The 21986-nt window shown below is 35.2% G+C and overlaps 1 protein-coding gene across 5 annotated transcripts in view; it reads right to left on the reverse strand.

The window, feature by feature from the left end:
- Positions 1-21986, reverse strand: part of CBLB (Cbl proto-oncogene B) — a 225639-nt gene that overhangs the window by 21809 nt on the left and 181844 nt on the right. For 4 of the 5 annotated variants that reach the window (XM_045501891.1, XM_045501893.1, XM_045501890.1 and 1 more), the window contains 4 exons: positions 12489-12635; positions 9070-9167; positions 8823-8954; positions 6077-6217 (listed from right to left, as the gene is read on the reverse strand). In XM_045501891.1, coding sequence (XP_045357847.1) covers positions 6077-6217; positions 8823-8954; positions 9070-9167; positions 12489-12635 — 518 coding nt within the window. The remainder of the gene's footprint in view (positions 1-6076; positions 6218-8822; positions 8955-9069; positions 9168-12488; positions 12636-21986) is intronic. The other variant, XM_045501894.1, reaches the window with a different exon arrangement.

Here is a 21986-nt window from a genome sequence, read left to right on the forward strand (position 1 = left end):
GTACAGTAATTATTCCTGGCTTTGCTGGAGGCTTTTTGACCTAAGTAAGGCTACTAAACTTGCTTTCATTAAATTCGAGATTAAAAATTGTGTTAGATTTAGCACTTTCAGTATTTAAAGAGTCAATGGTTCAGCCTCATTAACTTTGCTGAAATATTTTAGGAAGCAATGAGAAGATAAATCAAATTCCATGCAACAAATGTTAATCATTTGATTTGGAAGAGTAACCAATGGAACCAAGTATGGTGATTTCTGCATAAGTTTAGAAATTTCCTCATGATTTAGATTTAAATATTCATAAAATTTACTTTCAGTTATTGTGCATTTTAAACATCACTGATATAACATTAGGTCAGAGGAAAGAATGCCTTTTACAATACACATACTTTTTAAAAATTTCTTTAGGGTAATTTATAGGTTTGTCAGATACGCTGTTACTAATCATGCATTTAAGACTAAACATTAGATTCTGGATATACTACAGGTCATAAGTAGACTAAAATATACAGCTGTATGATAATGCTCCATGAAACTATTTCACTTAAAAAGTCACTAGGTACACTAAAAATATTGTCATAAACAGCAAAAATACTTAGTTCAATTCTGAATCACTACCATACGTCTTCCTTCATGCTAACTTTGCTACTGGGCAGGTATAGGGCACACTGGGCTTCTATAGCAATTTGTAAAGTTGAAAGTATTCATGCTTCATTGGGAAAAGGTAGACAACACAATTACTACGGAGAGTATAATAATTATCAACTGTCTCCTGATAAAAAGAAAATTTGAAAAGCAATAAGGTTTTCAAAAATAAATTCTTCAAAAACTAACTGAAGTAAAATTTTGTATCCACACTTAGAATTAAAACATACAAATTGAAAATACTATAGCCGATGTACCATTTATATAGTAATAAAAGTTTGAGAAATGAGTGAATAAACATGATGGGATTAATCTATTCTAAAAAGCAAAGTGCTATTGCCTGTGATTTACAGTATGGTAATGCTACATTGAAAATTTAATACTTCATTTAAAGATTATAAAAATCTAAGGAAAGACAGGGAGGAAAGGTTTGCGCACTGTCAAAGAAGAGGGAAAATTTGCGTCGACCAAAATTATGCTGTGTAAGAAGGAAACCTATTGAATGGTTCTCTCAAGGAAGAGGCGTCATGGAATGCTTTTCTTAATTCTTGTTTTTGTTATCTGAAATACTTCCAAATTTTTACTCAAGTGTAGAAAAAGAGGCAAATAAAACTGGACAGTTAAAACAGTGGCATATTTCCTCTGGGGCTGTCCAAAGACCATCTGCAGTATTTACCAGTTATCCCCCAAATTTTAAAAGAACATCAATGCAGGATCTAATAGCTAGAAGGGTTTGAAGAGCTATGTAGGTGAAATAAAATTCCTCTCTCTCTGTGGCCCTCACTCTTTAACTCACATTTACAAAATCCACACTGTGTAGTGATCTGGCCACTGATTAAATCCTCCAGTATTAGAGAACTCACTACCCCTCTGAGATACAATAATTCTTTAAAAATTTTTTAAGAATTCCTTAAGAATTTAGGAAATTACGATGAAATTTCATTCTTAATTATTCTTCTCTGGTCTGCCTTGGAAGGAGACACTGAGGCTATCTAACCCTTCTTTCCCAAATATTGTAACTAGATACAACTCTTTATATCTATATATCTATATATAGATATATAGATAGATATATATATAGATATACATATATATTTATATCTATATATATATATATATATCTCCAAGGTTGTCTCTCTCATTAAATGTTGCAGTTCTTGGGGCGCCTGGGTGGCGCAGTCGGTTAAGCGTCCGACTTCAGCCAGGTCACGATCTCGCGGTCCGTGGGTTCGAGCCCCGCATCGGGCTCTGGGCTGATGGCTCAGAGCCTGGAGCCTGTTTCCGATTCTGTGTCTCCCTCTCTCTCTGCCCCTCCCCCGTTCATGCTCTGTCTCTCTCTGTCCCAAAAATAAATAAAAACGTTGAGAAAAAAAAAAAATTTAAAAGAAAAAAATGTTGCAGTTCTTTTAATCTGCTATAGTTTTTTGCAATCAGGTGTAAATTCCCTTCAGCATCCTGGCTCTCTTCCCCCAGGAATACCCCAGCTCAGTATTTTTCAAAATTGAACATGCCTCATAGTCCCCTAGAAGGCTTATGGAAACACAGATTGCTGGGTGCAGAGTTTCTACCCCAGAGTTTCTGATTTAGTAAGTCTTCTGTGGAGCCCAAGAATTTTAATTTTTAAACAAGTCCCCCTGGCAGGGGACCTGGCTCAGTGGCTCAGTGGGTTAAGCTTGACTTCAGCTCAGGTCAAGATCTCGTGGTTCATGAGTTCAGTTAGTCAGCTGTGCTGACAGTTCAGAGCCTGGAGTCTGCTTTGGATTCTGTGTCTCCTTCTCTTTCTGCCCTCCCCGCCCCCCACTCGTGCTGTCTCTCTCTCAAAAATAAACAAACTTAAAAAAAAATTGGTTTAAACAATTCCCCTGGTGACACTGATGGTGCCGGTCTGAAGACTACATACAATTTGAGAACCAACCGCTGCTCTAGCCCATCAGTCCTTCAACATGTCACCACAGTGGTCCCACGCCAGCCGAGCACTGGGGAGGACCTCACCTCACCCCTCCGATCTGATCTCTGTGAGTGAAACCCTCAAATGTCACGAGCTCCCTTGGTAGCCACATCATGATAGTGTTTCATAAAGGTCATAGTTAACAAAACTGCCTAAATTCCCTTCAATAACTCTTGCTAACAATCCAAATATTCTATTTTACTTGTGAAATTGCATTTCTGGATCCAAATGGAAAACTTTCATTTGATTGTAATAAAGTCAAATTTGCTGGCTTTTAGAGTTGAATTGTGACTTTAAGATTAGAGAAGGACTTCAAAAGAGATCCAGGTTAGAAAAATAGTGAAAGGAAGGTTCAATAAGGTCTGCCAGATGTGTTGTGTATTTTGTGCACTGCACAAAGACATGCAGTTATGGGAATGAGCAGAGTTCAAGACAGCCTGGGCTTTGTTCCAGGAGCACCGGCCCTGGCACAAAGTGGAAGGAGGGGTGCCTCTTTCAAGGCACCAGCACAAAAGAAGTGCCTCTGTGAATGGAACAAAAGCACATATATGCTAACAAAGTGTAAGGCTTTTTTTGAGGATTCTTGAGGTTTTGTGAAGATAGGACTATAGCCCGTCCAGAATGGATGCTCATGCACAGCAGTGGGCATTATTATTTGCCAAAAGAAATCTTGCATGAAGGCTGAAGACAGAAAACACATAAAAGAAGCATCAGAGCTGTGCCCTGCTTTGCTTCCCCTCCAGCTCCTGCAGGAATCCTGAGGCTCCTTTGCAGAAACGCAGGACCTTGCAGTTTGAAAACTGCTGTTATAAGGCTGGAAAGGTGAACCTGACTCTGGTGTGCAGGGCACTGAATACTGGGAACAGAGACGGATGTTTGATTAGGTATTTAATACAACGTCATGAGGAAATCCAATCTTTTTTTTTTTTTAAGACATCTATCCTTTGTCTTTAATTAGGGATAATGATTTCATCAAGGAAACCAAATCTCAATCATGCCAGTAAAGGTTACACTGGACTAAAATTGTAAAGACTGAACAATATGAAAACAACGGCAGTGCAATGCTCATACAGTCTGTTTAATGTAACAATCACCTCTGTTTACCTTTTATGGTTCTAGAATTATTGAGTCAAACTTTCATTTATCATTTACAGAGTATTTCACGAAATTCAATGAAAGAAGAGTGAAGAAAGGTCAAAAGTCTTATACTTTAGATATACAGTGTGTTAAATAATTTGTAAAATGATACTCAAATACTTATTTATGAGTGAAAAGAAACCTACATGTTCTATTGTTATGTAAGAAAAATTACAGTATTTCTTTTGAAAAAGAGGAGAGCTAACACATGTGGCTTAAGAGGGTACAAACTTCCAGTTATAAAATAAATCATAGAAATTAAAAGTACAGCATAGGGAATGTAGTCAATAATACTGATATTACACTAGATGGGTGACAGACGGTGACTACACTTATTGTGGGGAGTACTGACTAGTGCATAGAATCACTGAATCGATATGTCGTACACCTGAAACTAATATGACATTGTATGTTAATTATGCTTTTATGAAAAATAAATAAAATTGAATAAAAACAGTTGTCTCAATGGATCTCAGAAAGTATTTGGCAACAGACTAGAAATTTGTCATGTGAATGATATGAAAGGCTAGAAGAGGGAAAAAAAAAGTTTTTTTCTTGGAAGTATTTATGATCAAGGGACGCCAACATTATTGAGAGTGGAATTAGAATACCTCCATGTATAAAAGAAGGTCAAGAATGACAGTCCCAGGTTCCAACAACACCGCCCTGGCCCCATGCTAACCTCACACCACAGGTTAAGGCTGACTACTGCCAAGATGCCTGGCAGCCAAGCAAAATCAAAAACAAGCAAAACTCTATAGGAAATAAAACCGTTTACGTAAGTTTTGTTTTACTGAATAAAAGGGGCATTTTCATTCTGTAATTTTTTAATAATGAGAGCATTTTTGTGAAGTTTTTTATGTGAAGCACCATGAAAAATTAAATTATGATAAAGAACTCAAACATTTTACAACTAACTCTTTTGATTAAAAACAGGTAGACGTCTGTATTTGTGTAAAACGTTCTCTTCCAACTCCTGGAAGGCTTGACTTAATTTTAAAAGAAGGCACTACATTGACTTTTACTTAATGGGGCCTAAATCACATATATAAAAGGTAATAGATACACTGCGCGGGTGACACAGAAGACAATTCAATCAGTATTTACTGATGAAAAAGTGAACTCAAAATTATTTCTTAAACTACTTTTAGGAGCTGAAGCTACCTATTCTAAGTTACAGGTGTGTAATTTGTGGGTCTTATCCATAAATGACCTCAAACTTTCTAGGTTATCAAACTAGGTGGAAAAGAAAACCCTAGAAGAAACATGAGTGCTGAAAGTGAATGATAATAGTTAAGATTCACAAGTTTTCACTGAGGCACAGAGGAGGCCAAAGCACAAATTGAGCACTTATTAAAAAGTGATTTTAAAGTTTGCTTATTTATTTTGAGAGAGAAACAGAGAGTAAGAGAGAGAGAGAGAGAGAGAGAGAGAGGGAGGGAATCTCAAGCAGGCTCAGTGCTGTCAGCACAGAGCCTGACACTGGGCTCAAGCTCACAAACTGTGAGATCATGACCTAAGCCAAAATCAAAAGTCGGACAGTTAACCAGCTAAGTCTCCCAGGCGCTCCACTTATTAAAATCTTTTAATGATTTATCTAATATACAAATGTATCCAAAGTAAATTGAGATAAATGTTTCTGAACACAGATCAGTCTCACCAATATGACAGACTGGAACAGTTAATATCAGCAGATTCACTGTAACTGATCATTTTTTCCTGACAGTTCTGACTAATGGAACAGATGGCTTATTAAGTCTCTTTATTTTTATTTTTACTCCTCACTTGAAAGGTTTAAAAAAAATCTGTGTATTAATTTTTCCTGGAAAAACAATAATTTAAGTAGATATATTGAGACATTAAAAATAACGATGGTAACAATAAAATGTAGATATTTCAGAAAAACTTCTCTATTAATGCTGTAATAATGCAATTTACCAAAATATTATCTTTGTGAATAAAATTATAGCCATAGCTAGTAAAATTAAAACTTATTAGAAAAACATACGGTACACAGAATCGGGACAGTCTAAATTCTGTCGTCATCACTAAGAGGTTAATCACGGAGACCTTTTGGTTCTCAGGGAAGCCTTGTGTGACATTAGGGTGTTATGTGGATTGGAGGAGCTCCATAGAATCTATGATTCCTATCGCTTTTGTCATTTGTGGAATCCTTTGCATTAAAATCAACCAACTGACAAGCAAACCTACGCAATTTCTCATTTTCTCTACCCAGAATGTTCTGCTAGGGAGCTAGAAACCAATAAATTACTGATGCTTATTTGACGGTATGATCTTAGAAATATTCTTGTTTTAAGTGAAAAGTTTTCTTTGGCTTTTTCCTCTCACCTGAAGGAAGAAGGAAAAGGTCCTGTCCTGAGGATGGTCGGCTATTGGAGCCAGGAGGTTTTGAGTGTTCGATGAGGCTGTGCCTTGCAGGCGGTGGGGGAGGTGGCAGGGATGGGGGGAGGGCATCAAAAGCATCTTCACCTGCATTTAAAGAAAGGTGAATATCAACAGCAAAACCTCATTAATGAAAACACAGCATCAGCCAAAGCAATGATTGATTTTTCTCTTGCTGCTCCTAAAGAACTTCACCGGCAGGGTTTATCTAGCAGTTTACCAACTTTGATAATGAAAGCTAATTATTTTCTGGGAGTGTTTGGAGAGAAACACAGGCACACAAACACACATGTACAGGTGTAAACTTTTCCTATCACCCAGGCCTTTCTGTTAAAAAAGCAGTACTGCGGGTTATGAAAAAGCTGATTATCTACTTATAACCTTTATAATAGTAAGACACGGGAAGTTAGAACTAAAAATTATTATAGGTCATACCATCAAAACCAGAATTTTTTATGTAACAGTAAGAGTTCACAGCCTCTTATTAGAAAATCACACTATGCACAAAAATTTTAATGTTACAGAACAGAATAATCTTTTAAAGTTTGTTCTGAATTTTAATTCATTTAAACTAATGTTCCACATATTTCATTGTTAAAATATAGAAAATGAACATACAGTACAGGAATATATTTGTCTACTTATCAGATATTTCTAAAAAGGAACAGCTAAATATAGAACTATGTTCTGTGGTCCCCAAACTACTTATATCTGCATATTTCCCAGCTTTCGTAACTACAGAATATTGCAGAATGCTTTTATGTCTACTTATTTTTCCCCTGCCACATCTTACTATTCTACTCACATTTTCCCATATCTTGATTCTTTAAAACAATAAAATTGCAAAGTATGTATTTTTGTAAGTAATCTCAAATACTTTGTGAATCAAACAGGATATAAACAAACACGTACATGTTCCAGTAATAAAAATGCATGTATTTAAATTTATCGACTTAAGCCAAAGTTACATTTTAAAGAAAAATGGTTTTACCATTCATCTAACTTGCCTTGCAAAAAATATTCAAAACACATTCTCTAATGATCATAAATATTTGTCTAACTTAAAATATTTGAAGGTATGAGGGTGGAGGGAGAGAGCTTTGCTGTCAGCCCAGCCTTCAGCTATTTGCTACATTCATCATCTTATTCATTCAAATCCTTTTTCAGCCCCTAAATGTCAGGTCCCATGCTAGGCACGTGGGTAACTATGAAGATCAAAATCACAAGGACCTGATCCAAGGAGCTTAGAGTCCACAAGGAGATCTAAGAAAAATTCACAAAGAGGTATGATTCACAGGTGAAAGTATCACAGGTCCCACAGAGAAAGCTACACGTTTAAGAGGGAAGGGAAATGTAGAAAGTGGCATTTAGCAAGGCGTTACCAAGAACAGGAAGGCCGGGGATATCAGAGCCTCAAAACCACTTATTCATCAAATGCTAGGATGGTATCTTCTTGACAGACTGAATAGTATAAAATAAATAGTATAAATAAAGCATGAAATGCACATGAAGAGCTAGAGGAAGGTTGAGTTGTAAAGACAGGCGGGAACACTGATCTGCACTGTCCGATGTGGTAGTCAGCATCCACACATGGCTATTTAGCTTAAATTAAAATTCAGTTCCATCCACAGTCACACATGTGAATATATACATTCATCACTACATAAAGTTATATTGGACGATGCTTGATTTAGATCATCAAGACTTGGGTAGCAGGTCAAAAACCAGCATATAGGAAGAAGTGGGAGGGAGAAAAAAACTGGAGGTAAAGAAGTTAGCAGGTGCTTGTAATTCATGTAGTTGAGAATGAAGCACTGAACTACAGAATGAACAGGAGCAAAAGACACTGCTGTTACATAACTAGAAACACTGGTTGATGGGGTTTGTGGAAAAACTCAAGAGTCATTTCACATTTCTGGGAGCCTAATAATTAATTCACATAAGCCTATTAATGGACCTTCATCATACGTTATGTTACGGTGACTTGTGAAGCCTTAAGGTGTGTGGAGATTCTAATTGTCTTCTCTAAAAATAGGGGGAGAAGCTTCCAACTTAGAATTAATGAAATCAACACAGATACCAGGACCAGCCAAGTTTAACATATATACATACACACATGTACCTTCACACATGTACACACACACACAAACTAGTGTACTTCATATTAAAATTTGAACCAGAAAAATTGAGATTCCTTGGATGTGCAGTTGCAATGATTCTATGACAGAATCTATTTCTCAGTTCTCTAGAATAAAATATGTAAGTTTCCAAAATGTAATTAGCTAAGTGAATGGGGTCATTGTATCCTGAAAGAAAAAGTAAGTACACATTCATTAAAGAATTGTACTTAAAGAAAATCTCAGATGAACATTTCAAGTCTAGTGGAACACAAGGCCTCAGGGGAAGGAATGATGCTCTGATAGGTTTTTAAGATTGCATTTAGTACATGAGAAGACAGCTTGATAACACGGAGATTGATGGCCAGCTACGTACACCATTGCTTCAATCATATAAGTGGAATAATGGTTACATGAATTTAAGAGCCACCACTATCCAGAGAATCCATTCTAATTCAGACCAACTCATAACCTTGTAAGTCTGTGTTACACTGAACTCTGAATTCTAATAATTCAGATATTAACTGAAAGAAGAGGCAGGGTGGCTTATTTGAAAAATTTTTAAAGGTTTCAACCTAATGGAGGGATGAGAAGATCATAATCAGAGGGCGTCCTGTTGAGTGAAGAACCATGCTTTGGATTGTCCCGAGTTGGAGGCCTGGCAGGTGGTAATGGCACTGGATCAGAGGCTGAATCAAAAACATCTCCTAGAGGATAACACAAAATCTTAATGTATTTTCAGTACAACAATGGCATGGAATTTTGCCTTTAAATTCTGACCATTAAGATGAAGAACACAAAGAGAATAGGTTTTATACATACCCTTTAAATATATGCCTAATTCAGGGATGTTTGGTTTCTTCATCTCTGAAGATGTACCATGTGTTCCATTCAATATACAATGACCATTATCACAGGACCTAACACAGAGATCAAAGAACAAAAATCATAAGGAAGATTACTTTCCATTTAAAAGTAATTTGGAGAGGTGATAGGAACTAGCAACCCTGCTCATATGCTAAAGTTTGAAAATAAATGTGATTTCCTTTTCTGGAAAAAGTGCAAGAAATATTATTCAAATATTCTTTTTAGATTTTTTTTTTTGAAAGAGAGAGAGATGGTGCACACACACCTGTGAGCACACAGGGAGGTGGCGCAGAGGGTGACAGAATCTTAGGTACCATGTCCAGTGCAATGCCGGACCCAGGGTGGGATCTCATGACTGAGATCATGACCTGAGCCATAATCAAGAGTCAGACACTTAACCAACTGAGCCACCCAGGCGCCCCTATCCAGATATTCTTACTGAACTATTTTTGCAAAGAAATAAAATAAGTAAAAAGATAATCTTTTTAAAAAAAATGAAATAAAGAAATACAAGCACTACAAAAATTGTTGATTTCCTAAACACATCTGTGAAGTTAACACATCATTTTGGACAAGTTCAATAATACCTTGTCAATTTTTTGAAAATGTAGTAAGGCCTACATATATATATATATATATATATATATATATATATATATATATATGTGTGTATGTGTGTATGTGTGTATGTGTGTGTGTGTGTGTGTGTATACACACATATACACATGTAATAGTCCCGATGACTTTATTATTTGTTAATGATGTTTAACATATTTTTATTTCTGTAATTTAAACTTTCCTTAAGGTAAACTAGAGCCCACAAAGGAGAATTATTAAATGTTCTATAATTTCATTAAAATTTTGATAGGCATATTCAAATACCTAGGGTCTGTCACAATTTCACTACTACTATGAACAAAACCCTGCCCTTCTGATAACTGTAGAAAAATGACTTTAGCAAAGGCTTTGGGTACACAACAAGGTGTCTGTAAAGGATAATACTTACTAAAGCAGTATTTTTGTTGTTAGTATTAATACTTTGAACTATGTGTTCATTAATACTATGAACACAATGGACAAAACTGGGGCCTGGGAAGATAGTAGGAAGAGAAAGTACAGAGCATACTTTGTCTTAAGAATATAGCTGTGTAACAATGAACTCTCTGCTCACCAAGCTATTCTGTTCATAAAAAGCTATAGAAAACAGAGTTTACATTTTCCGTTTCTCTGATTTACTCTGAATTCTCGGGGCAAAGTAAAAGTACATACATAATGGAGGAGATAGCGGATATTTAAATAGTTATTGCAAGAGGGCTTCATCTGAAATTCATTTCTATTCTCTCTGGTGGCCACATCTGTTTCAGGGGCCAGAGATGGTTCATTTTAAAATAGTTATCATGTATTGAATTTTCATAATAATGATGGATTTTTACTGAAACTGAATTGAATTATTCATCTACTGTTTAACTTTTTCTGCATATTGATAATTTATCTCTTCTGATGTTCCAAAGGGTGGGGGAAACATATTAGGACAGGAAGTATTTAAGCTTACAGAGTGCTCTGTGGAGGAAAGAAGGTACTTCATCCATTGGCTTTCAAGAACAAAAAGATAAAAAATTCACTCCTATTAAGTTTAGGGATAATCAACATTTATTACTTCTCTATAACAATGGAAAGATAGTAATGGCAGTCATAATTCAAATTTATTTTCAGGATTTGGGAGGTCTGCCACCAAAAATCTCATCTGATATGATCTAACAATTAAAATTCAAAGTATTTCAAATATAACTCTCACCTCTTCAGCAATGAAAAAAAAAATGAAATCCCAAGAAGACCAAAAAAGCTCATCTTATTTCAGTCTTTACACATTACTATACATTTGTAGGAGCCAAAGGGACTAAAAATTGTGACCATTTGTATTCGATATGAAGGAATAACTTTCCTCTAATAAGAGTAGTAGACATTTGGTTCTTCCAAAATAACAAATTGCCTCTCAGTCATTTATCTTCTCAAGGACACTATTTTATCAACAAATGTCTTAAACACCAGTGATTAGCAAGAAATGAAATGGTTCTTGTTTTGAAATATGAAGCCCTAGACTGCAGAATGTTAGTGATCCTGGTTAAGAATTCTGTAGAGTGTTGATAATTTTAACCAGGATCACTCATTTAGACAGATCTCTGGTTAAAATGAAGATTTGCTTCTCTTTTCCAAGTATTGCATTTCACCTTGGTGTGATAGTCTAAGAAAGACACTAAAACATTCTATTTAGATTTTTCATCTGAAAAGGAGGGAACACTCCACTCACAGAATGCTTTCCATTGATGGACTTGACCTTAAAACGGAAACGATGCACGAAGATAAGACAGATGGCTGAAGTGTTCAGTAGTTTTCCTATCCTCAATCAAGAGGTGCTGGAAGGCAGGAAGGCTGAGCCACCAGCTGTAGTGAGTGAAACCCTGTGCTGTATGCCAAGCAAAGCTCCAGGGATTCCGTCATACAAAGGAAATGAGCTCACTAAGTTTTAAAACTGAGATTTGACTTATTGAGTACTTCGTGTAAGTCAGATGAGATAAAGAAAAATAGTATTAGATTACAGATTAATAAATCAACTATACAAGTGCAGAATCATCCTACTTAAACACAAACTAATATTTCAGTACGCACCACCCAGTTTTAACAACTGCTCTATACCTCAGTGGGGCTGACACTTCAAGGTTGTCTCCATTACAATGAGAACAAACAACTGGCAAGAAGAATAAAAAAGAAAACCCTATTTCTCACATTCTTATTTGATCTAAGGAAAAGTAAAATAGTACCTCATTAAAAAAGGTAAATACTTCTTAGTCTTTTTTTCTTAACTTCTTCAGGATATGATAAATAGAAGTAGGCAGCATATCAAGAAGGGAAATGAATATAAATTATACTAGTCCTTACATCAAAAAAAATTCTAAGAAAGGTAATACTTTAGTTTCTGGGCACTGATTTTTCTTCATGAGGTATGTACTAAGAACTGATAAAATGCATTGGAAAATAGTATATTGAAAATTCATGAATTAATTACCACTATATGTAATATACAGCAAAGTTTTATTAGATTATAATTTGTTTTGGGGGGAGAGGGGCAGCAAAATGTTCCATTAGATTTACTAGTCAATTAGTTTAGTCAACTGACTTCTTGAGTAATGAGAAATCTGCATCTTTTAGTTTTCTATGAAAGGAATGCAGAAAATAGTATATAATAAGAGGAGGCTTTGACCAAGAAATCAAGGATTTTTATTTAAATAGCTGTGATTCAGTTGCCTACAAACAAATACCACACATGATAATGCTTATGCAGATGTGAGATGATAAAAAGCTGCCCATATGCTTACCTAAGAGGAGGTTTTACATTATGGCAATGAGATGGTTGTGAATTCAGGGAAACAGGATGGGATGAAGGAACCTTGTATTCATCGTCATCTTCCTCTACTGGGTCTCTGGTTTTCTCTGAAAGGGAATTTGCTAACGGGCCAGTACACCTACCAGAGAGGGAAAAAAAAATCCAGTCTAGTTTAAGCATAACAATTCAGAACAGGCAAGTTGAATGTGATCTATTCAAATCAAAGGAGCTACTTTGTACTTGTGTTCATTTTTCAATTACAAGGTAACATCAGAAGGGCTGTTCTTATACTAAATACAAATGAAAGGATTTTCAATCTTTTGTTAAGACTCTATTGACGAAATAAAAGAATTTCCATACTTATAATTTTAAATGGCAGAGTAAGAAAAACTAGTAACCTGTCAAATTAAATACCAAGATCTTGAAGTTAAAACAGAATGTATAAAATTATCCAAACCAAAGCTATTAAAATATTAACATTTTGTTCCAATTTAACTTAAATGGGTAAATTAAGATTATATATATATATATATATATATATATACACACACACACATGGTAGCTTTATATATTAATGAAGTCTTTATAAAAAGGTCAACTTTGTCTCTTGTGAATATTACCTGTAGTTGAAAACAAATCCAGTTCAATTAAATGAATTATTTCTCCAGTAAGGTTCAAGTACAATTCAAATTATTAATTTTTTTTCCCAACAACTAAGAACTAAAAATGACTGGAACAATTAGAAATAGATAATAAGAGAACTTATTAAGTCTTTGAGGTAGAGTACATTATTTTCATGGCTTCAATTCTCTAATAAAAAAGAAAGAAAATGAGTAGAACAATCACCCAATATCCAAAGAAGTTTTTCAAGCATTATACTCATCCATGAGAGTAACAAAAGAAAACAAAGCCAAACAAACAAGGAACCCAGACCTTTTTCACAATTTTTCACAGTTGTTATTAATGGAGTTTAACGCTTGCTTATGCAAGTGAAAAATATCAAAGTAGAAACACACAAACATACCCTAACGATAGGACACCCAACTAGTTTGCAAGACAAAGCTTTTGATAATCAAAGTGAACGTCTGTTTCTTTTCTTTCTTTCTTTTTTTTTTTTTTTAAATCTTTGGAACTGCAATTTTGAAGCACCTTCTGTAGAGGGAGCAAGAGTCCTTTGGTATATGTGCCATTGAACCTGAAATAACTTTCTCATTTAGATTTCTTCTCGCTGGTTAGAATGCGAAAATTTTTAAGGGCTTTTCTTTGTGCCCATTACAAGAAGGCATTGTGAAAAATCTCGAAGTTTTCAAGCTTCAACTATGTATTTGAGTCTCTAGAAAGTTCAAAAATTAAAGAAAAATCTCTCCCAAGATTTTTCAAAAGCATATTTCTACCTGTCTTTGAAGACTTTTTCAATACTGATTTTTGAATTTTTGTTTGTTTGAGCAACCTCTGAATTCAAATGACAGTTTACAGTGAGATAAAATCATAGTAACAGACTGACAGAAAGTCCACTGTCACTGACCAGAGCCCAAGCTAATAACCTTATGAGGAACTACCCCTCCTATAGTGTAACCTTAGAAGAGATACATTCCAAATGAAGGCTGGTGAGTACATGCACTGCAAAACTGTGATCTGATGGATATTATGGTAGGGATTTCAAACATGACCTTTCCACAAAATCTTATACACGTGGACATCAATTTAGCTAACTCAAGGACCAGAATGGGTTCTATTAGCAAATGAAACAATATACATCCTCTCTGTGCCCTACTATACTTTCATTCATAATGAATCTTTTTTTGCCAATGCAATTCAAGCATATCCAGTATTAGAGAAAAAGGAAAAGACTTCTTGACCAAATGTTCAGCAACAACATCAATGTCAGAAATCTATCTGCCGGTTGGGGGTTACTTCCAAAAATTTAAGAGTTTCCAAAGAAGCACTGCATATTGAGGCAAGAATGGACAGTTTATGAAATCACATCTGTTGTGGATGATTCTATATTTTCTTTTCAATGATGAAGAATTTCGTCTGGGTAATTCCCCCTAGTCTTTTGCCTTGATGCAAATCAACAGATAGAATATTTCTGAAGAAGATGAAAAATAAAGCTCAAATAAGATTTTTGGAATAATAAAGGCTTACCACTAAAATTTACTAATCAGAGATTATTAGCTTAAATGGATTTGACTGGATTACATCTAGAAGGGGAAAATGTCTTCAAGTGGCATTTGTATCTAAATCCCAAAAAAGTGCTTCGATATCCCATTTATCACCTTTTTAATAAGTTCTAAAATCAGATATTCTTCTTCTTCTTTGTGTTTTTAGTGCAAACTTCTGATATCAGTATAATAGTCTATTTAGAGAAGGTAGTTTATAAGAATATCATTCCAGTGCATTTTATTCAGTATTACATAAATTTTTATATCAAATTAATCTTACCCAGTTCAGAAGGAAAAAATATATAAAAGCAGTTTCTATAATAAAAAATAGGAATGTACACTATGGGCTTCGGGTGATTACATATCAAAACAGGTTCATCCATTTTAACAAATGTACCGCTATGGAGGAAGATATTGATGGGAAGGGAGAGGTACGTGTGGGGGCAGGAAGTATATGGGAAATCACTGTACCTTCTCAATTTTGCTGGGAATCTAAAAAAACAAAGTCTTTAATCACTCTAAACTTGTCTAAAAAATAAAGTTTTAATAAAAAAGAAGGTACAAGTGAGATAAAGAAGTTGTATATAAAATATCAAAAAAGAAATCTCGATTCATGTAAATAATTACACTATTTGTAACTATACTTGGGATTTTTTTTCCTTCACAAACTAATTCAAAAAGTACGTTCAATTTTACTTGAAATAAGCGGTAAAATAATTAGCGTAGCAATTTTCATAAGCTATCATGTAAGTTTACTTTTGGCAGTGAAGAAAATATCTAACTTAAGGGACACAAGAACACTTCATTCATTGATGTGGCTTCTGCGAAATGTTTGGGATATCAGAGGAATAAAACAGAGCAAATTATTATTTGGTTAGTTCCAAGTTAAAGCGGCCAAGTAAACCATCTTACCATTTATACCTATTACTTCATTCCCTTTGTACTATCATCGTACATCCATGGACTATTCTGCACTGTGGGTGTCATTCTGGAGTTAATACACGGGTAATGAACAAGGCCACATTCTCTCAAAGATGCACAGCCATCCTCTCCCCAACCTGCACCTCCTGTTAAATTCACTGCGTGTTAGTTATCTGAGCCTCCGGTGAGAAATACATCCACTTTCTGCAAGTGCACACTTGGAACCAACCAAGAATACATTTTGCAATGCTCTTCTTAGTGATTTTTACATGTTGAGACAAACTCAGATACACTCCTCTATAATATTTGATATTCTTGGTGTGAGAGGCACATCATCAGAGGGGTTTATTTGTGTAACTTTTCTTTCAACTTTAATTCTTTTGATTAATGTACATTTAGTATATGTGCCTTCATTGACATTGTGATTTCTATATATTCATTTCTGTCTTTCTGTCCTGAATTGCAAAATGCTTAAGGGTAGACCCTGAGTCAACAAAGGCCTGGCATGGTATGCGTCAAGGGGGGGCACTCCTGGCTTTTAGACAAAAATGAGTGGTTATCAGAGAAACAGATGACAAAGCTGTTAAAGGAGAGGGAACAATCATTTTTAGGATTCTTTTATAATCTAGAAAAACATTTTTAAATATATTATTTCGCTTGCTTTCTACATGTAAGAATCTTTATTTAGTAATTTCTGAAGGCATGGTTTTTTTAAAAATATCTTTTATTAAAACTAAGTCTTCAGAGCTTGCTATATACATTAGTCCATATTTCTTGTATTAACTATCAGAATCCTAACAGGGAAAATAAAATACTTAACTCAGAGAAATCAGTCCTGAGAAGTGGTAACACAAAATAAAGCTGTATTTGAAAGGATTGCACGTATGCCACAAATAAGTAATTTCCCCAGAATATCAGAGTGAGTTTTATAATACTGATTTTAAGCGTTCTTTCATGACATTAAGAAAAGTCTGTGGTATATTATTAGGTTTAACACAAGCTTTCCTGTAAGCTTTAATTATAAGCATTTCACCTACTTGTTTTTAAATTGGAGAAACAGATTTTAAGTTACATTTTTAAGTTAACTTAGAACCAATATGCATTTCTAAAATTTTCTGGGGTCTGCTTTAAAAATCAGGAAGACAGATACTGAGGACCCTTCAGTATACTGAAGACACATACTTTTCTTGCGAACCTAATTTTCCAGTATGTTGGACGTTAAAGACTTCACGATGATATTTACAGTGGCATTATTTGTAGTTGCCAAAAACTGGAATCAACCCAAATGTCCCTCAGTGGAGGGATGGATAAAGCATGCCTTATAATGGAATATGTACTCTGCAGCAATAGAAAGGAACCAACCATTGATACACTTGACAACATTGATGAATCTCAAATGCATTATACTAAGTAGAGAGAAGCCAGACTCAACGGGGTACGTACTGCATGATTCTATTTATATGACCTTCTGGAAAAGGCAAAACCGTACTGGACATGAATTAGACTGGTAATTTCCAGGGGTCTGGCGTGAAGGAAGAATCTGACATAGGCACAGGGGGATTTTTTGGAGTGATGGAACTGTCCTAGAACTTGATTGTGGTGGTGATTACGTGACCATGCTTTAGTCAGAACTCACAAAACTGAATTTTACTGTACATAAGTTATGCTTTAATAACTGAAAATTTTCTTTTTAAGATTAAAAATTCATTTTAACTCATTTCAGGTATTGCAGATATGCATCTTTCACAAATATGCTGAATATTCTTAGTGGCCTTCACATAATTTATTTAATTCTATTTGAGACTACGGAGCAACGTTAACAGAAACATGATAAATGCTTGACTGTTGTGGAATATGCAAGGATGCCTTCCCTTAATATGAAAATAAAATCTCATTTTAATCCTATACATTTTCTATCAATGGATCAATATGTTCATGGACAAATGGAGAATATAGGATAGATCATGCCTCTGTGGGACAAAAAAGAAACAGTATAAGGAATATATTTTACATTGTATATTTAAATAGAATCCAGTGGCGCACATTTCAATGGCTAGGTTTTTTGTGATCATAAATCAGCTTTTTTGTAAATGATAACTAACAGGTTTGTCAGACTATTAGGATTAATGTTATGTCAGTTCTAATCAGAGCTTTTAGTTAGAGACAATGAAAGATTAATGGAATTAGTGGTATTCCCCCTACCAAGATTATAGCCATCCACCAAATTTCATTTTCCCACAAAAGATGAGAAGGGATTATTCTATGTGAATTTAGAAATTACAACACTAGAATAAAAAGGAGAGAAATAATACTCATATTACTGCTTTTTCTGTTGATACTGGTTTAAAATGATATAGTGGCAACCCTCAATTGTTTTCATCAAGGCATCAACCAGTAGTTTCCAGGGATTCACCACAAAACACCAGAATATCTGAGTTCGGATGGTCAAGTTACTTTGCAGGAGATTTGAACAAAGTTTATTTTGCTGCATAAACTCACCGATTTATAAGTTAAGTCTGAGTTTCAAATATCAAGTCATATCAATAGGTCAGATTCAAATGCACAAACATTCTACATGATACAATGAGAGAAGAACACCACAGTGATCACAGTGAACAAACTGAAAAGAAAGACCCGCTCTCCACCATCCCTTATATGTCATGTCAATTGTTACCTACAGGAGACCGCCATCTTTGGTAATAATGCACCTTTCCATTTACCCAAGGTAGAACAAACAAAAATAGTGCAATATCTTGGCCAGTCTTAAAAAGATTTTAAGGTACTGGAGGAAAGCTGGTTCAGAGACTAATGAAAGAGCAACCATATTCATTTACTAGGATTAAAAAAATAGGGGCGCCTGGGTGGCTCAGTTGGTTAAGCGTCCGACTTCGGCTCAGTTCATGATCTCATGGTCCGTGAGTTTGAGCCCCGCGTCAGGCTCTGTGCTGACAGCTCAGAGCCTGGAGCCTGTTTCCGATTCTGTGTCTCTCTCTCTCTCTGACCCTCCCCTGTTCATGCTCTGTCTCTCTCTGTCTCAAAAATAAATAAACGTTAAAAAAAATTTAAAAAAAAATAGAGTAGCCTCTTAATTACAGCTTTATCTTCCATTGAAAAGTTTTCTACCATATTTGTCTTATACTTAAATCAATAATAATTTCTTATCATTGGGCATAAAAAGGATTCATGTAAAACCAAAGTACATTCAGTCTACAGGAATCCTCAGGTGAATAACAACAGAATATGTTTTCCTGCTTTTTTGACACTGAGCACAAATAATGAGACCTGGTATGCACCATATACAAAATAACACACTTCCATCAAGCTCATTCCCTTTCAGTGGTTTTAAATTACAATGTGATATTTGGATTAATATCTCCCAAGGCTTAGTACTTTTTTCTCTTCTCTGTCTTCAAATCTTAGTCAAAAACAAAGCAAAACAAAACAAAACTCTCCCCTCTCCCATGAGTTTGCCAAATAATTTCATTCATATTCATCTAGCTTTATAGTTTTACATGTACATTTACATATAGACCATTCTGGAGACTGTTTAAAGACAACCACAATCACACGCGCGTTCACATGCACAGATGCTGATGTTTGGAAGTGTGGACCTTTTTGGTGACTCTGGAGGGTGGCAGTAGTTGAGGTTACATTCACAAAACTACATTTCTAGTTTATTTTCTGAAGCAATTTGGTAATAAATGGAGATTTTGATAGGAACCAATAATGTTTTTACAATCAACATTGCAGGGGTAAGTGGTATAGTCTCCTTCAAGGTAATGCTTTAATATGTAAGTTCGTATACTGTTGAAAATCTCAGAGTTACATTCGTATGCCTAAGAGCAAAGCCAATCTACTAAATTTGTGATTTGACATGTAGAAATAAATTTATTAGCTTTAGATAGTACCTGCTGAAATATTTACCTAAATATAATATTTGGATGTTATGTCTAATTGCTCCCTCAACACTTCAATTTAGGTGTGTGTGTGTGTGTGTGTGTGTGTGTGTGTGTGTGTGTGTGTGTAACAGGCATCCCAAACTCTTCAGGTCCCTCAGTCTCCATTTTACACCTCTGTCCTGTTCCCACATCTGTTCCTTCTCCAGTCTCCCTCACTTTGGAAAATGGCACCAACCATTCACTCGGTTTCTTTAGCCAAAAACTTATGTAAGAAGAGTCGTCACTATCATACCTCACAGATACCCAATTTATTAACAGGTACCACTGGACCAAAATATACCCCAAAGCTGACCCAGTAACTACATCACCGTTACTCCAGTCAGAGCCCTGACCATCTCTGACTGGTCTACCACATCAGATGGCGGCACTCTCCATTGGTCTCCCTGCTTCTCCAAAGACAATTCTTCACACAGCAGCCAGGGAAATTCTTTAAAAATGCGAACCAGCATCATGTCATAATGCTGACCAAAACTTTCTAAAACTCACCAAACCAAAGTTCTTACCTTGGCTTTAAAGACAGTATACTATTTAGCCCCTGAATACCGTATTCAACTCTAGTCACACTGTCCTTGCTGCTCTTCAACATGCTGAAGGGATTCACGTGCCTCCCTTTTCTACACTTGAGTCGTCTAGCTTTCATGCTCTTTACCCAGATAACCTCATGGCTTGCTCCTTTGCTGCTTTCAGGCTCTGGTCAAATATTACCTTTCCTGATGACTTTACCTAAAGTATAAACCTCCATATACTATTTATCCCCTTCCCTGCTTTAGTTTTCCTCCTAGCACTTACAACTACCTGACAAAATACAATATCATTATTTGTTTACTTTCTGTTCTCCTAACTAGAGCACAAGTTCCAGTGAGGATGGGATTTTATCTAGTTCATGCTGCATCTCCACTTATTACACACAACTGAGTAAAAAGTAGCTCAGGCAAAAATTAGGATTCTCTATTCACCGAACTGAAAATGTTATTAGCACCTTATCTGTTTGGAAAAGCAGGTAACAGTGATCAACACCACCATCTCCAACAGCAAACCTTTCTTTTTTTTTTTTAATGTTTATTTATTTCTTACAGAAAGAGAGCACACACGAGCAAGTAGGGGATGGGGCAGAGAGAGAGGGAGACAAAGAATCTGAACAGGCTTCAGGCTCTGAACTGACAGCACAGAGCCCGACGTGGGGCTCGAACTCACAGACTGTGAGATATGACCTGAGCCGAAGGCAGACACTCAACCCACTAAGCTACTCAGGCGCCCCTAAACTTTTTTTTTTTTTTTTACAAAAGTATTAATCAAATAATATTTGTTCAGCATGCATTTGAAGGCTTAAGATTAATATTCCAAAAGTACAAAAGGTGCATTTCTAAAAGACAAGGCACCCAAAATATTCTTCTGAAAAAAGAAAATGACATTCATCTGCATTCTAGAACATCTTACTTGAAAATAATCATTCCATTATTACTGGCAATAATTCTTCTGTTTATTTGTCAATATCTTGTGTCAAGTGAAATAATTTTTTTAACTGTTTCAGATTTCATTTAAATTTTAAAAAAATCAAATTATTTCAAGACAAATATAATTTAGTAAAAATTTAGTAAAAATGTAATAAAAACAAACCACATAGGATTTTTTTCATTCTCCCCCTAGAAAATAGTAGGCACTCATGTTTCAAGCTTTTATTTAAAATTTTACATTTGTAGCTAAATGTCAATGATGTTAATTAAATAGAAACATTTAGAAAAACTAAAAAAAAAAAAAAAACAAAAACCCAAAAACCAAATCAATGTATACTAGTACAGTTTCAGCTTTCTTCTACAAACAGGGTATTTCTTAAAAATAAATTCTGTATTCTTCTAGGCCTCAACATAAGTCATACAATAAAAGTCACATAATTGCAAACAGTTTTACAAGAAAGTAAAACTATCACAGAGTAGCCTCTTATATCAAGTAAACAGTGATCAGAATAACATCAAATAACTTATTACTCTTTAGTAAATATTTATAACAATACAAAGTACATTTAAAGGTAAATGCTAGCTGTGACTTTCCTGAATTCAACACTGAGGGTCTCAACGTTTGTGAGAACTGCAAAAGTCTGGGTAGTAATTTGTGATTTTGCTTTGGACTTATTTTGAAACATGCAGTAAGAGTCTAACATAGAATTAGGTACTTGAACATCCAACATCCCATTTCGTCCCTATTTGCTGAGACCTCTGTTCTATGCCCCTCCAGTACTAAGGGTCTATTCCTCACTGTACCCTGGTTTACATTCTAACGAGGCCCAGATAGATCAAACATAACAAACAAACGCAAAACTAGAGCAGTTTTGGCTTCAGCAATGAGACACAACGAGCCACAAATGAACATTTAAGCTGCCAAATATTTCATGTAAGTCAGCATTATAGATGAGCATCCCTTAAAAAAACACTGCACAGAATCTAAAAAGTT

The sequence above is a fragment of the Leopardus geoffroyi genome, chromosome C2, assembly GCF_018350155.1.
Source record: "Leopardus geoffroyi isolate Oge1 chromosome C2, O.geoffroyi_Oge1_pat1.0, whole genome shotgun sequence".
Taxonomy (NCBI): Eukaryota; Metazoa; Chordata; class Mammalia; order Carnivora; family Felidae; genus Leopardus; species Leopardus geoffroyi.